This window comes from Calliphora vicina, chromosome 4 (assembly GCF_958450345.1).
Source record: "Calliphora vicina chromosome 4, idCalVici1.1, whole genome shotgun sequence".
Classification (NCBI taxonomy): Eukaryota; Metazoa; Arthropoda; class Insecta; order Diptera; family Calliphoridae; genus Calliphora; species Calliphora vicina.
The window spans coordinates 10,070,345-10,085,516 of NC_088783.1; the positions used below are offsets into that span (position 1 = coordinate 10,070,345).

General features: G+C 29.1%; 1 protein-coding gene across 1 annotated transcript; it reads right to left on the minus strand.

The window, feature by feature from the left end:
* Positions 1-811: 811 nt before the first annotated feature.
* On the minus strand, positions 812-10,040 carry Lcch3 (Ligand-gated chloride channel homolog 3). The gene is made up of 8 exons (XM_065508504.1): positions 9,857-10,040; positions 9,701-9,768; positions 5,560-5,744; positions 5,214-5,371; positions 4,865-5,149; positions 1,521-1,739; positions 1,116-1,322; positions 812-1,054 (listed from the first exon to the last, which is right to left on the minus strand). The coding sequence occupies exons 1-8, from the start codon at positions 10,038-10,040 to the stop codon at positions 885-887; spliced, it is 1,476 nt and encodes a 491-aa protein (XP_065364576.1). The 3' UTR covers positions 812-884.
* Positions 10,041-15,172: the final 5,132 nt, after the last annotated feature.

A 15,172-nucleotide genomic window follows, 5' to 3' on the forward strand; every position in this document is an offset into this window, starting at 1 on the left:
AAGGAATTAAGTGTTTTGGGCCATAAACAATTAAATTATTATAAATTATAGCATACTTTTAGGCAGCTTTAAAAATGTTTATTTCTAAATTTGCGATTTTGATCTTGAAGATGAAGTTCTTTTGATTTTATGTGTTCACAATTTGTGTTCTTTATGACAAGGGCTACAACTTTGCCTTAGAGAGTAAATCAAAGTTCCGAACTGTTTGCAAGATATGAGCCTGAGAAAATGATCACTTTTTTCTAAAAATGACACTGAGGCCACAAATCTTTGGGGGCCCATAAAAAAAGTGCACGTCTTTGGGCAAAACTGGGAGACACGGTTTTTTTTTGGTCTTTTATAACGTATTGGTGTCCGTATATGGTTATATTTTCATGGCTTTAAAATTTATTTTAATTAATTTAATTTACTGCACTCATATATGCATATGATTGCTTCTAGCATGTGAATCGTAGCAATAGCATATTATGGTTATTGCAAGCATATAAATAATTACAGTGACCATAATATTTTTAAAAAGCTTGTAAAAGTGTTGAAATGTTTACAGCAAACATGTACAATATAAAAACTATATTTTTGTCTCTGTTTGTAGGACATTAATTAAGAGATCTATTAAAGTTTGTCGCTCACTACCTTTGATTCCCAGGATTAATCAATTTTTAATTTAAAATTTATTTCTTGTCATTTTCTCCTTTTTCTTATTTGATTTGAAATTCTTTGTGTTTCCAATATTCGTTTTATGAAAAATGTATTGTGATCACTACACACTATAGATAGATTTCTTAGGATCGGGATGAGGAGAGTGGTTCTTAATGCGAATTTTGTTGTTGATATCTCTATAAACCTGACCTCTATTTGGAAGTGTGAAGTGTCATAATTTGCTATCATTCTAAAATATAAAATAGCCAATAGCCTAAGTTAAAGGCTAAAAAGCTAACAGGAAATACCATACGCGAATATTTATCAATAATATTGACATCTTTGATTTTCGGTATGGTGGCTTTAATGGCAGAAGCACCCTTCTTTAAAGCATGCAAGACACGAGGTTTATTGCCTAAAATGAAATGAAAAATTAGTATTTATTCTAATATAAAATTAAGCAGCTGAACGCTTACCCCTTTGTCCTCTATAGCGTAAATTTGAACGACTTGTGGTACCATAGTTACGGGCAATTCTAAAACTCGGTGGAAATTTAGCTAAATCCAAAGTTTCGGCACCCAATTGATTAAATGTTGTATTATAGTTACCCTTGCGCAATGATGGTATAGGACTCATGCGCACATCTTGTAATTCAATAATATCTTCGGCAGTTGAACAGGTTTCTGATTTATCAGGTTTCCCTTAAACAATAAGGGCACACAATTTGTGTAATAAACTGAAATATTTGCATATAACTAAAGCTAACTTTACACTAGCTGAGTTCTTTTCAAAGTGATTTTAATCTTAACTTTTATTTCAGCTGAGAACTCTTTTAATTGCTGTAAAGTTTGGTTTAATTGACTCTTTGTTTATCTAATTACCTGATCGTTTGTTATCACCATCTTTACTCTTTTTCACTTTCTTTTTGGCTCTTTTACCCCAGTAGGTGTAATTGACAGCTGCATATTCTAAGAGAGCAGCAAATACGAACACAAAACACATGACCAGATAAATATCTATGGCTTTAACATATGATATCCTTGGTAAGGAACTCCGTACACCAGTACTTATGGTAGTCATTGTAAGAACAGTGGTGATACCTGAAAGAGGAATAATTATTTACAGAAGTTAGTTCATAACTATTTTTAACTAAAGGTTTTAAAAATATATAACTTCTTCCAAGACAAAAACTCTTTCAAATTCTATCCCATATTGTATGTATTGCTTTATAAGAATGTATAAAAATGTTCAACTAATTAACAGAATAATAAATATTCCAATGCCAAGAGTTGTTGCGAAAGATCTAGATTTTTTTTGGAAACTCCAAAAATTGTATTTAATCTCCTTGCAAATTATATCCTTTCATAGCAAGTGGATGTCAGAAAATTCTCTATCGTTAGAATCATATTTATAACATTATTTGCCTTTTCATTTCACTTAAAACAAGTTAGGAATTCGGCTTTGAAGAATTTAATACGGGCACCGATTTTTGTGCATTTTGTATTAACATATTTATCTGGTTCACGCGATTTGGAAAATTTTTTATTTTCTTTTACTGGAGGACCAGTGGAGGACTCTACAACCAAAACAATGGTGCCAGCCGATCTGCGATTGAAAGTGCGAAAGATTGTGGAAGCCATATGCATCTCACATGACTCAGTGGTTTGAATTTTGAATAATCACTAGGGTGTGGTTTTTTTCAGCCAATAAAGTCATGGCGTCCGTTTTTTAAAAGGCTAAAACAATCAATGGTGAATATTATGCAACTTATATCCCCACTAAATGAGGATTTAAAAAAAACCGAATTTTTTTTTACCAGGAAAATGCAAGGACACATGTGGAAAAAATCCATGAATTAGCCTAGGACAGAATTTCTGAGCCACTAGATTTGCTAGGATACCTTGCCTGGTATATCCAATGGTATAAGAGTATTTTAATGCACATCAGAGTGTGTACTTTGATGGGACTAATAACACATATCGGAGTCATACTCTGTACTTGCTGTAGCATTTGTGAATCGGTCTCTATATATTCTATAATTAATGTTTCTCTATAATTAATGAATATTCAAAAACGGCTAGTCCGATATTATTAAAGTAAACTTAGAAGAATTTAAATTAACATATTTTTTAATCCGTTTAGATATTGCGTTTTAATTGACTCAGTAGTTTCGGAGTTATAATAACAAATTTAAGCAAAAACTATATTGTTTACGTGAAAATTTCAAATTTTTTTGTTTTAAAAAACTCATGAAAAATTTAAAATGGCAGAAATTATTCAGATTTATTGCTTTATCGCAATGCCACATGTGGCGTTGCTTCAATTTGTTATTATAACTTCGAAACTTCTGAGGCAATTAAAGCGCAATATATAAACGGATTAAAGGTTATGTAAATCTTAAATATTCTAAGTTCATTTTAAAACATCGGACTAACACTTTTTGAGTTATCATCAGGGAAACCGGAAATATGCTCTAAAAAAACGTTTTAAGCGCTTTAAATATGCAGTAAAAACTTTAAAATATGCTCTTAAAATTTAAAAAATATGCTCTTAAAAAAACAAACTTTTACATAATTTTTAACCAAAAAATATACTTTTATTTAAAAAAATCAATACAATTCATTTCTAAAAAGGTAAAGTAACATAAAATAAACAAAAATAACATGAACTAAAACAAGTATAACAAAAAATAAATACAACATAAAAACTATAGGAACTTAGGCTATGAAAAGGCCTCGACAGGTATTTTGATGATATTTTATGTAAATATAAAGTCACTTCTTCAATTAAGGTTATAATTGACTTAAATTTTCCAATAAATATCGTTGTCTATTGGATCTGAAAACATTTTTATACATAGAAAATGTTCTTTCGACATCAACTGATGTTATAGGAGCAAATTTAAAAGACGATATTTCTTTAACACTTAGAACGGTTAAGTTTGAATTAGAACTAAAATTTGATATTTAGATGGCGCTATTATTAAAATAGTGCTTATTTTATATTAAAACAAGTAAGAGAGCTGTATTCGGATGTGCCGAATCTTATATACCCTTCACCAAATTATACTTCAAAATAAAAAATTTAAATATTTTTAGGTAAACAAATTTTTTTTTTTCAGTTTTTTTATTTTTGAAAAATTTTAAATTTTTTTTTTTTTTTTGGTGAAAAGCCATCTATTTTTTTTTGGAATTTTAAACAAAGGAAGTAAAAACTTGTAACACAACAACGAAAAATAAGTAAGACAAAATGTGTTTTTGATAAAGTCAAAATATGCTATTAAACAATAAAATATGCTCTATAAACGCAAAAATATGACATAAATATGCTCTTAAAACAAATATATGAAAAAATATGCATTTAAGTGTAAAATATGCAAAAATATGCACTAACAAATCGATGCCAAAATTCTTAAATAGTTCTGAAACGTGTAAATATCTTATCCATATGCTCATTAGACTCACCAGAAAAAACATGCATTTGCATATTTTGGTTTCCCTGGTTATCATTAATTATATGGAGAAATCTCTAACAAAATTAATAATTTTACTTAAACATTTTTTTAAAAAAATCTATCTAGCCATGATGTATCAAATCTATGTAATGGTTACCAAAGTATAATTTATAAAAAATATAAAAAAATATTTTTTAAAAAAAAATTATGGTGAAAAAAAAAAATTGGCAAAAAAAATGTTGGTGAAAAAAATAGGTAAACAAACTTTTGGTGAAAATAAAATTTTGTCAACAAGCATTTTTGTTGAAAAAAATTGTAGATGAAAACGAAATTAGAGCTGCAAAAATTTTTTGTTGAAAAACAAAAATTTATGAAAACATGCATATTTTGGTGAAAAAAATATTCTGTTTTAAAAAAATATATGTGAAAATCGATGTTCTTGAATTTAAATAGCAATCTAAGTTGGACTATGGCGGATATATTGATATCAATCATGTATGTATTTCATAAGTTATTTGTTGACTACGGAAAGTTGATTTCAACATACTGACGCTCAGTAGGACATAGCTATATCAAATCTGCTATCTATAACGATCCAGAATATATGTAGAAATAACAAACTGAATGATAAACTTATGGTGAAGGGTATAATAAATAATTTGAATCTTATGTAGCTTTTGTTTTGCTTTACTTGTTTATTTGATATTTTTTTATTAATTAAATTAAATCTTAAATAATAAAACAAAAATCAATAAATATTTGAAAACTTACCTAATGCAACACGAGCACTAGTTGCTTCGTGATTGATCCAAAATGAAACCCAAGACAGCATTACAATTAAAATGCTGGGTAGATATGTTTGAAAAATAAAATAACCAATATTGCGCTGAAGCTTAAATGATAAAGACAAACGCTGATAGATGCCCGTCGCTAAGCGCTCCTTGCGATCATTGGTCTCATAACCAATTATAGTAAATTGTGGCAATTCGGCGTCTTCTACACCGCGTACAGGGGTGGGCTTCCAATACATAACCACATCGCTAACAGTATAGCCGTCTGAAATAATAACAATTACAATAAATTATTTTGAAAAAAAAAATCAAGATAGATTTATACTTACAACTTTCAATTTCCACCGTGCAATTTTGTGAATCCAGTGGATAATAGTGCAAATCCATCATGCAGGCTAATGTGGTTGTAAAGCGCATACCGTACGTCACCGAGCCATCGCCGCCCAAACGTACCAATTTGTTACGTTCCGTAACATCGTGTAAAAAACTTAGTAATGAATAAAAATATGTTGAAAATTTTATGTTATAATTGAGACCAGAGGAAAAGAAAACAGAATTTGTTGTCTGTCTTTAAATTTCTTAAATGAAAGTTTTTCAGTTTAATTTGTTTTCTTTTACCCACTTGGTGTTATTTTGTTTCTCACAATGTCTTTACAAAAAAATCATTTGTCTCACCTATTTTTGTCATTTGCAAAAAATGTATCCGGTACCCATATCTTTTCGGCAAAATCTCCCGACAGCGTCAAAACATCATTGACACCATCGTCGTCAGCATCATCATCATAATAGGGGCCATAAGCATTAAATGCCAAACGTTCATCACGCCAATACTGATTCAAATACATTGTAATTGTATAGTCCTGGAATGTAAAAAAAATACAAACTTGTAATTGCATTTATCTGTAAAAGAGGAAAGAGGTTTTTATGCCTTAAATTTTTTAACGATTCTTTTAATTTTTGCGTCTATTTATGCTTCTAGTATTAAAAAGGAAGACATTAAATTTGTTAACAACTTCCCTTCTTTTAGTTTGCTTACAGATATATTATAAACCCATAAACATCCCAGTAGTTCTAGGAGTCTGTGCCAAACTAGTGATTTGATCTATCATTTGCATGTCCTATAAATGTTTAAAGTGACTACACTCAAAAATATTCAAATACATACAAAAATATTCAAATAAAGCAACCTATTTGGCTTTTAGAGCTTGTATTTTTTTCACATTTATTGAAACCTATTATGAAAAAAATAGATTAGGGCTTAGTTTAGTATTACATAGTCAGAAACCAGAGCTGTTACTTGACTTATTTCTGCACTAAACTCGGATTTATGCATTAATATTTTTGCATTAAACGATGAATTTACCTTTACATAACAGTAATCGCCCAATAACTAAATTTTGAATTTTTTTGTTGTTTGACTGGTTTTTGAAATATACGATTCAATTATGAATCATTCATTTAAAACTCTGTTACCTATGCATACATACATATGTATTTGTATAAATATCCTCAAACATTTGCCTTTTGTGTATGTCTGTGTGTATTTATATGCCAGGTTTTGTAGGCGGTATTTCAGTTTTTGTTTAAGTTGTCTATTTTGTTTGTCTGTTACACTTTGATACATTTGAGCTCATTAATAATGGCAAACAACTGCAAAAAAAGAATACCTTTAAATGTTGTATTTTTTGTTTAGTTTGTTATTTATAGTAAAGTTTAAAGAAATATTGTAGAAAACTAGAACAAAATGTTTTATTTATAGCAGAAATTACTAATACAAATGATTTGTCACCTTACTAAATGATACTGGGTCATAGTTTAGAAATAGTTGTAGAATAAGTTTAAAGTTTAAAATCCATTTAAATTAGAAATTAATTTAAGAAATTTCTCAACTAAAGAAGAATAAAATTCTAGTGCACATTGGGGCAGACCTATATGGATCATGGCGATAATTAAACGGGTGAGGTTTGGTATGAATTAATGGTATCACTGAACAATATGTAAAAAAAATTAGTTTAACCTACCAAAAAATCGTAAAATTACAAAAGTATTTTATACATACACCACCATAGTGGGGAGGGTATTATGCGTTTGTGCAGATGTTTGTAACGACCAAAAATATTAGTCTAACAGCCACCTTAAAGTATACCGATCGACTTAGAATCACTTTCTGAGTCGATTAAACGATGACCGTCCGTCCGTCTGGTTGGCTGGCTGGCTGTCCATGTAAATCTTGTGCGCAGAGATCGCAATTTTGAAAATATTTCGATCGAATTTGGTACATATTATTTTTTTGGCCTAAAAACCAAGCCTATTGAAACTGGCTGAAATCGGTCTATTATTTTACCTAGCCCCCATACAAATGTCCTTCCGAAATTGGACTTTATGGTCATAAATCTTTAATTTATAAATGTATCTACACAAATTGCGTTCCAAATAAGTTTTATATATACAAAATTCACGTCACCAAATTTTGTTACGATCGGTCCATAATTAGTCATAGCTCCCATATAGAATCGATTCCGAAAATCACTTTAACGTGCATAAATCGCTTAAAAATTTCGGTATACTCACAAAATTCAACATAGTAAACTTTCATATAGACACAAATCACACGACCTAATTTCATGGTGATCGGTTCATAATTGGTCATAGCTCTCATACAAGGCCCACTTCCGAAAATCACTCCAAAAAATATAAATTATTGAAATTTTAAAAGAAAAATGTTTTTGCTCTTTTACTTAAGGTAGGGTATTATATGGTCAGGCTTGACCGACCATACTTTCTTACTTGTTTTTATATATTAGTAAATATTTTATGTTTTTATGCGAAAAAATATTTATCAAAACAATTCCGTCATATATTAGGTAAAATTTAAATTGCTAATATAATGTAAATATAAAGATTAATTAAAAAATGTTGGATGTAAATTATAGTTTATTATTCTGGAGGAATTTTCATCAGAGCTATTATCACGAATTGTATATTTTTTGGAGCACTATTGGTGCATTATTTCGATTATTTTTTAAATATTTAAAGAAAATATATCAATAAACTGCATGGTGTCTTTGTCAAAAATCCAAAAACTAAGTGATTTTGCTAGATATTTCAATATTTTTTATTTGCAAATTTGGCAACTCTGGTGAAAAGAAAATTTTTAATCTTTATTCTGAATAACTGTAAAGGTTTTTATTTATAGAGAACTTTCTTATATGATATAATACCTCCATTTGTTTATCTTTATATATATAATTCTTCTGTACGTGTGTTAGTAACTGAACTCCTCCTTAACGGCTGGGCCGATTTCGATGAATTTGTGTGTGTTTGTGTGGGTCCCTGGATGGTTTAGATTCACAATTGACCTATATAGGTACAATGGACGTGGCACCTCCCATACGAAATAAAAATTTATTATTGCATATCTGGAGTACTATTATAGTGGGAGTCTTCAAACTTTGTGTGAGCTATGGCAGAACAACGTTTGCCGGGTCAGCTAGTTTTATATAAACTATTAAACATTATATAATTAAATTTCAGTATGGAATGACATCTTTTTTGGTCAATAGGCTTGTGGCAACCTTTAAAACCATAATCTATATCAAAACATTTCATCGGGTATTTTGTATAAACAATATATGGAGAATTCGGGAGAATTTCATACTTTTTTTACTTCTAAACTTTTAAATAATAATAAAAAATCCAAAAATATATACATTTTCTTTAAATTATGATTCTGGCCAAATATTCTTCTGAATTAATTCCAAAATGTTATCCGTTTATTCGCAACATATTTTTGTATTGGAATAGAATCAAATTTTATTTTTTTCCTGGTTTTAATACATAAATTTGCATTAATTTCAGGTGTGTGAAAAAAGTATATTAATAAAAACTATTTCATGACAATTTTTTTCTTAACTTTGAGAAGATATAGCGGTTCATTGAAATCCGACTGAAAAAATCAGATTATGGTCTCATGTAGAGAAAAATTATATAATTTTTTCCCCGAAAAAATCAGTTTTCATTTTCGAATAATCACCAACCGTCTCCATATGTCTGCCCCAATGTGCAGTGGGGGAATTTCGAAAAATGGAAATAAATCTGTAATTTCTAAATGGTTAGTCTGATTTTAGTATATCTATAGGTGAAGTTGGGTTTATGTTCTGAATTTTGACTTTAAATACCAAGGGGGTATATAAAAATTAAAAATTATTTTACATTTTTTCGATTCGCTTTAAAATATTTCTATATTTATGTGATTCACTAAAAGAAATCTACTGTAACCAGTTGCAAATTTTTGACATCTATTTAACAATATTATTATGGTCACTGCAATTATTAATATGATTGCGGTGACCATAATATGGTTAAGTTACGATTCAAATGATTATTGCAGTCATATTTTCAAAACAAACTTTATCAACAGAGAGTTATTTGTATCAACAGATGGACGGACATAGCTAGATCGTCTTAGAATTCCATAAGGACCTAGAATATGTATATTTTTGTGGATTGCGATGAATATTTCTATGAGGTACAAACGGAATGACAAAATCAATATAAAATTAAACTTTAATTTTAGTTGGATTTTGTTAATGAAGCCACTTTCTGAGGTTTGTTTTCTCCAGTTTTTTTGTTATTTTTTTGTACATATTCAAACTAATGAACATTGATGAAACAATGGGACGTATGATTAATATTTAATTTTATTCTCCCCATAACATACTACAATGTATGTATTAGTTTTTAGCCTTACTCCAATAAAGTCTAATAAAAAACATGCATAGAAACTATTTAAGTATTTAGTAAAAAGAAAACTCACCATATTTACTTCTGATATCGCATCAAAACTAGCAATTGTCAAGTCCATGCCAACATGTAAAGGATCAGCTGCTTAAAAGGCCAACATATAAATTAAAAACAATTATAAATAAAAATCAATTTTGCAAACACAAAAAACCTTTAACAAACAGATTACCTCCAAAATTTGGCCTTAATCGTATATCGTAACCTTTCAATATCTTCGATATTGTCTGTGTAACATTCTCTAAACGGCCGGCTATCATTTCTCTTCGTTTGCACTTGACGGGTGTTGTATAAAACACCATGACTATTACTATTACTAAACTGTAGGCCACTTGAATGCCAACAGTTTTAAGCATTTTGTTAATGTTTTTTTTTTATATTTATTTAAATATAAAAAAAATTATTACTGTAATACTCAAATAGTAAATATTTCCATGGCGTCGTTGCTGCTAATGATGCTGCTGATGATGTTGTTTTTCTTTAATGATTTATTTGCCTTTTTTTGTTGTTGTAGTTGTCTCTCTATCTATTGTTTTTATTACTGTAAGTAAAGAAAATAATACATATTTATTTATTTTTATACAATATAAATATTACAATGTATAATAGAAAATGAAAATATTGATAGTCATATCTAAAATATCTAGAAAATCACATACTGAAACACATACATATGTAGGTTTATAATATTATGTGGTTCTATTGTATGGCGAGAAACAAAAGTTTATTCAACTTTTTGTTTTCTTGCTAAAGTTCTTCGACGATAGAGTTTTTTCTTGTCGTTTTTAAAAGGCATTTAGACGACGTGTATTGTTTAAATAAATACAATGCACGTGGACTGATATTACTATATATGTATTATTAAAGTAGAATCCAATTTTATGGGTTTCTCTTAAGGCATTTTGCGGTTGTAAATAAGACATTATTAAACTAATTTCTTAGCTTGAATATCATAATAATCACATGAAAAAGACCAGAAGTCCAAACTTTTGGATGACCAAAAGTAGGTTGAATAGTAGTACAAATTAAAAAAAACAGGCATGATAAATATATGATCACACTATTTTCTAACCAAAATCGATTTTTATTATCAAAATTAAATGAAACATAAATAGTGATCCAAATGGAAAAAGGATGATAAATCTGAGATCAGTTTATTTTCATCCAAAAACATATTTTTTATATGAAAATGAACTTAAACAAAAATGGAAATAGTATGATCGTCTTTGATTAATTGTATTTTAGAACCTAAATTGATTTTCGTATGAAAATTAACTGCAACATAAACCTGGTTATAAATCGGTAAATAATGTTCCAAATGGAAAAAGGACGATAGGAATTAATTCTTTTCCCAAAAAAAAAAGAATTGAATGTAATTCAAACGTATTAAGAAGAAATTAATTTCAATTTATTTCCAATTCAAATGAATTTGCAAAACGGAGTTGCAATTCGTTTTCAAATTAAATGAATCTGTAAAATGACTTGCAATTCGTTTTCAATTCAAATGAAATTGTTAAAGTGAATTGCAATTCATTTTAAATTCGTTTGAATTGAAATAATTTTGAATTCATTCAAATGAATTAGAACAATGAATTGCAATGAAATAACAAATTAGGTCGTGTAATTTATGTCAATATTAAAGTTAACTGTGTTGAATTTTGTGTGTATACCAACATTTTTAAGCGATTTATGCACGTTAAAGTGATTTTCGGAAGCGGCTATATATATATATAAAACTTATTTGGAGCGGAATTTGTGGAGATACATATATAAACAAGTAAGAAAGTATGGTCGGTCAAACCCGACCATATAATACCCTACACTAAGTAAAAGAGCAAAAACATTTTTCTTTTAAAATTTCAATAATTTAAATTTTTGAGTGATTTTCGGAATTGGGCCTTATATGGGAACTATGACTAATTATGAACCGATCACCATGAAATTAGGCCGTGTAATTTATGTCTATATGAAAGTTAATTATGTTGAATTTTGTGTGTATACCAACATTTATAAGCGATTTATGTACGTTAAAGTGATTTTCGGAAGCGGGTCTATATGGGCCGATCGTAACAAAATTTGGTGACATTAATTTTGTGTATATAACACTTATATGGAGTGGAATTTGTGGAGATTAAACATTTATGACCGATAAAGTCCAATTTCGGGAGGACATTTGTACCGATTTCAGCCAGTTTCAATAGGCTTGGTCCATGAGCCGAAAAAATAATATGTACCAAATTTCATCGAAATATCTTCAAAATTGCGACCTGTACTCTGCGCACAAGGTTTACATGGAGAGCCAGCCAGCCAGCCGACCAGACGGACGGATGGACATCGTTTAGTCGACTCAGAAAGTGATTCTAAGTCGATCGGTATAATTTAAGGTGGGTGTAAGACTAATATTTTTGGGCGTTACAAACATCTGCACAAACGCATTATACCCTCCCCACTATGGTGGTGTAGGTTATAATTAAATACTTATGATCGATAAAGTCCAATTTCGGAAGGACATTTGTATGGGGGCTAGGTGAAATAATGGACAGGTTTCAGCCAGTTTCAATAGGTTTGATCCTTGGGCCGAAAAAATAATATGTACCAAAAAATAGATCGAAATATCTTCAAAATTGCGACCTGTACTCTGCGCACAAGGTTTACATGGGCAGCCAGCCGACCAGCCAGACGGGCGGACATTTAATCGACTCAGAAAGTGATTCTAAGTCGATCGGTATACTTTAAGGTTAGACTAGTTAGACTAGTATTGCGTTACAAACATCTGCACAAACGCATTATACCCTCGCCACTATGGTGGTGTAGGGTATAAATAGTTGAATAACAAAACGACAGTGATTACTGTAGATTTACTTACAACATCAATTCAAATTTCAATCAACTCAATTCAAATGAGTTGGAAATAAATTGCTAATTCTTTTTTCTAATTCATTTGAATCAATTCAATTCAAATGAATTGGACAAATTCATTTGAATTTGAAACGAAACGAATTTCAATTCATTCTACAAATTCATTTGAGTTGGAAATGAATTGCAATTAAATTTAACCAAATTCATTTGAATTGACTAAAATTTCATTCAATTAATTTTTTTTTTGTGTGAAAAGAATTAATTAAAAATTTGCTAATTCAGTGCATGAATAATTAAAAAAATACAGCTCTGTTCGGTAAATTTAAAACAATCTGTTGTCACTTTATTTTGAACTAAAACATTAAAACATAAACGTGGCTCTAAATTGAAAAATAACTACCTTCTGTGATCACTTATATTTTCAACTCTAAATCGTTATTTCATATAAAATAACCTGAAACACAAATCAGTCTATAAGTCGATAAATATGGTTCCAAATGGAAAAAAACAAAAATCTATAATTACTTTATTTTCCACCAAAAATCGTTTTTTCAAATGGAAAAAGTATCATAATCCGTGATATCTTTATTTTCAACGCAAAATCTACTTTTCACTTGAAAATTAAATTAAACATAAATGTGGCTATAAGTCTTCAATAGTAATCCAAATGGGAAAATAACGATATTCTGTGATCACCTGTATTATACTCAGATTATTATGCATTAAATTTCAGGTTGTGACTAAGAAAAAAACTTAACAGATATTATTAGACCACTACTAGATAAAAGACCAAAAAAAGTCTCCCAGTTTTGCCCAAAGTCATGCACTTTATTTTTATGGGCCCCCAAAGATTTTGGGTCTCGGTGTCATTTATGTAAAAAAGTGATAATTTTCTCAGGCTCATATCTTGCAAACAGTTCGGAATTTTGATTTTCTCTTTGAGGCAAAGTTGTTGCCCTTGTCATAACATATAAAATCAAAAACACTTCAAGATCGCAAAAAACTTCAAAAAATTAATTTTTTTTAACTTTTTTCCCCTGTTCAGGTCCATAGGAATCGTTCAAAATACAAGAAAACAATCAACTAAAAAAATTTACCTAAGATATCAATAAACAACTTTCTAGAACATATAAACTTCGTAGAAATGATTCTTAACACCGTTTAGGTAGGTCAATATAAGTTAGTAAGAAAAAACTAAAGGAATTAAGGGTTTTTGGCCATAAACTATTAAATTATTATAAACTAAAGCCTACTTTTAGGCAGCTTAAACAAATTTTTTTTCTAAATTTATTTCGAATTTTTTAAAGTTTTTAATTTTTTAAAGATCATGAGTCAAGCCCGGCCAACCAGCCGAATGGACACCAAAGCCAAATATCCGTGGCGCTAAGGTAATACTCTGTAGTTGGTGGGACCAAAGGGGTCCAATACCGGTACTGGTTCCCTGTTTCGTTTGAAGCGAGCATTGTATTCATTCGTTGATTCGTTATTGGCCTCAAAAGATGACCAGTTCTTAATACCCTGTTATTTATCATTCTACTGTAGTTTATTGCAATTTATATTATATACATATAATTTACTTGCTGTTCATAAAATGTGCATCGAGAATAGAAAAAAATAATAATAAAATATAGAATAGAATAGATGAGAAAACCTTCAGTTAAGTGCATAATTGCGTTAAAGCTTTTTAGAGAAAGTATAAAACTGAAAAATGCACAAATACAGAAATACACACTACAATGTAGGACACTAATTTGAAAATGAGCTTATACCACTAGAAGTGTGAATATAATAAATGTCAGTGTGCTATCGTTGTTATTTTTTTGTTTATTATTTAGTTGTGGTGATGCGCTTTTGCATGAGTGTTTAGGTCTGTTACTTCCGGTGCATGATTTTTGTTTCTTTAATTCTTATGTTATTAGTGATGGTAGTGAGAAAAATTTTAAAGATTATAAAGCGTCATTGTTTAAATAATATAATTTTATTTGTAAATTAAAGATATTGAATTAAAGGAATATTAAATTGTCGCGATGCATTTTTTATGAAAGTGGTTGAAAATTATCTGTAGAATACAAAACATAAAATGTTGTGCGTTTCGGATAAATAAAAACACTGCATATTTAATTTCTATTTGAAATATTTGAAAAATTAATTGAATTGAAAACTAAATACCAGGCCACTCTGTACATCAGTCTGTCCGTCTGTATAATGAAATCCACTTTCCGCAAATAACAGACATACATCAATATATTGGGAATTTTCCTGGCTCGGTTGATATTTAAAATCGAGAAAATCACTTCACAAATGGCTGATATATAAGGAAAAAACCGGGACAACATAGATTTTTGATCTGTTTTTTTTATCTATATCTGGATTACTAAGATATTTCAAAGTCCATTGTAACAATGAATATAAGGCCAAAGTAAGTCGGACCTGAAATGGGTCAAAATCGAGAAAAATATTTTTTACACCGAATTTTTGTTTTATAAAATTTTTTTCAAAAAAAATAAATTTAAAATACTTTTTTTTTTGGAAAAAAAATTTTTTTTGAAAAAATTTCCAAAAAATTTTTTTTTTAATTTTGTTTACCTAAAAATATTGAAAAATTTTATTTTAAAGTATAATTTGGTGA

Excerpts from the sequence above, each read along its gene's own strand:
- Lcch3 (XM_065508504.1), bottom strand. The coding sequence starts at position 10,040 with ATGCTTAAAACTGTTGGCATTCAAGTGGCCTACAGTTTAGTAATAGTA. Across the intron at positions 5,745-9,700 it reads CGATATCAGAAGTAAATATG|GACTATACAATTACAATGTA; the intron begins GTGAGTTTTCTT and ends TTTACATTCCAG. Across the intron at positions 5,372-5,559 it reads TTTGCAAATGACAAAAATAG|TTTTTTACACGATGTTACGG; the intron begins GTGAGACAAATG and ends TTCATTACTAAG.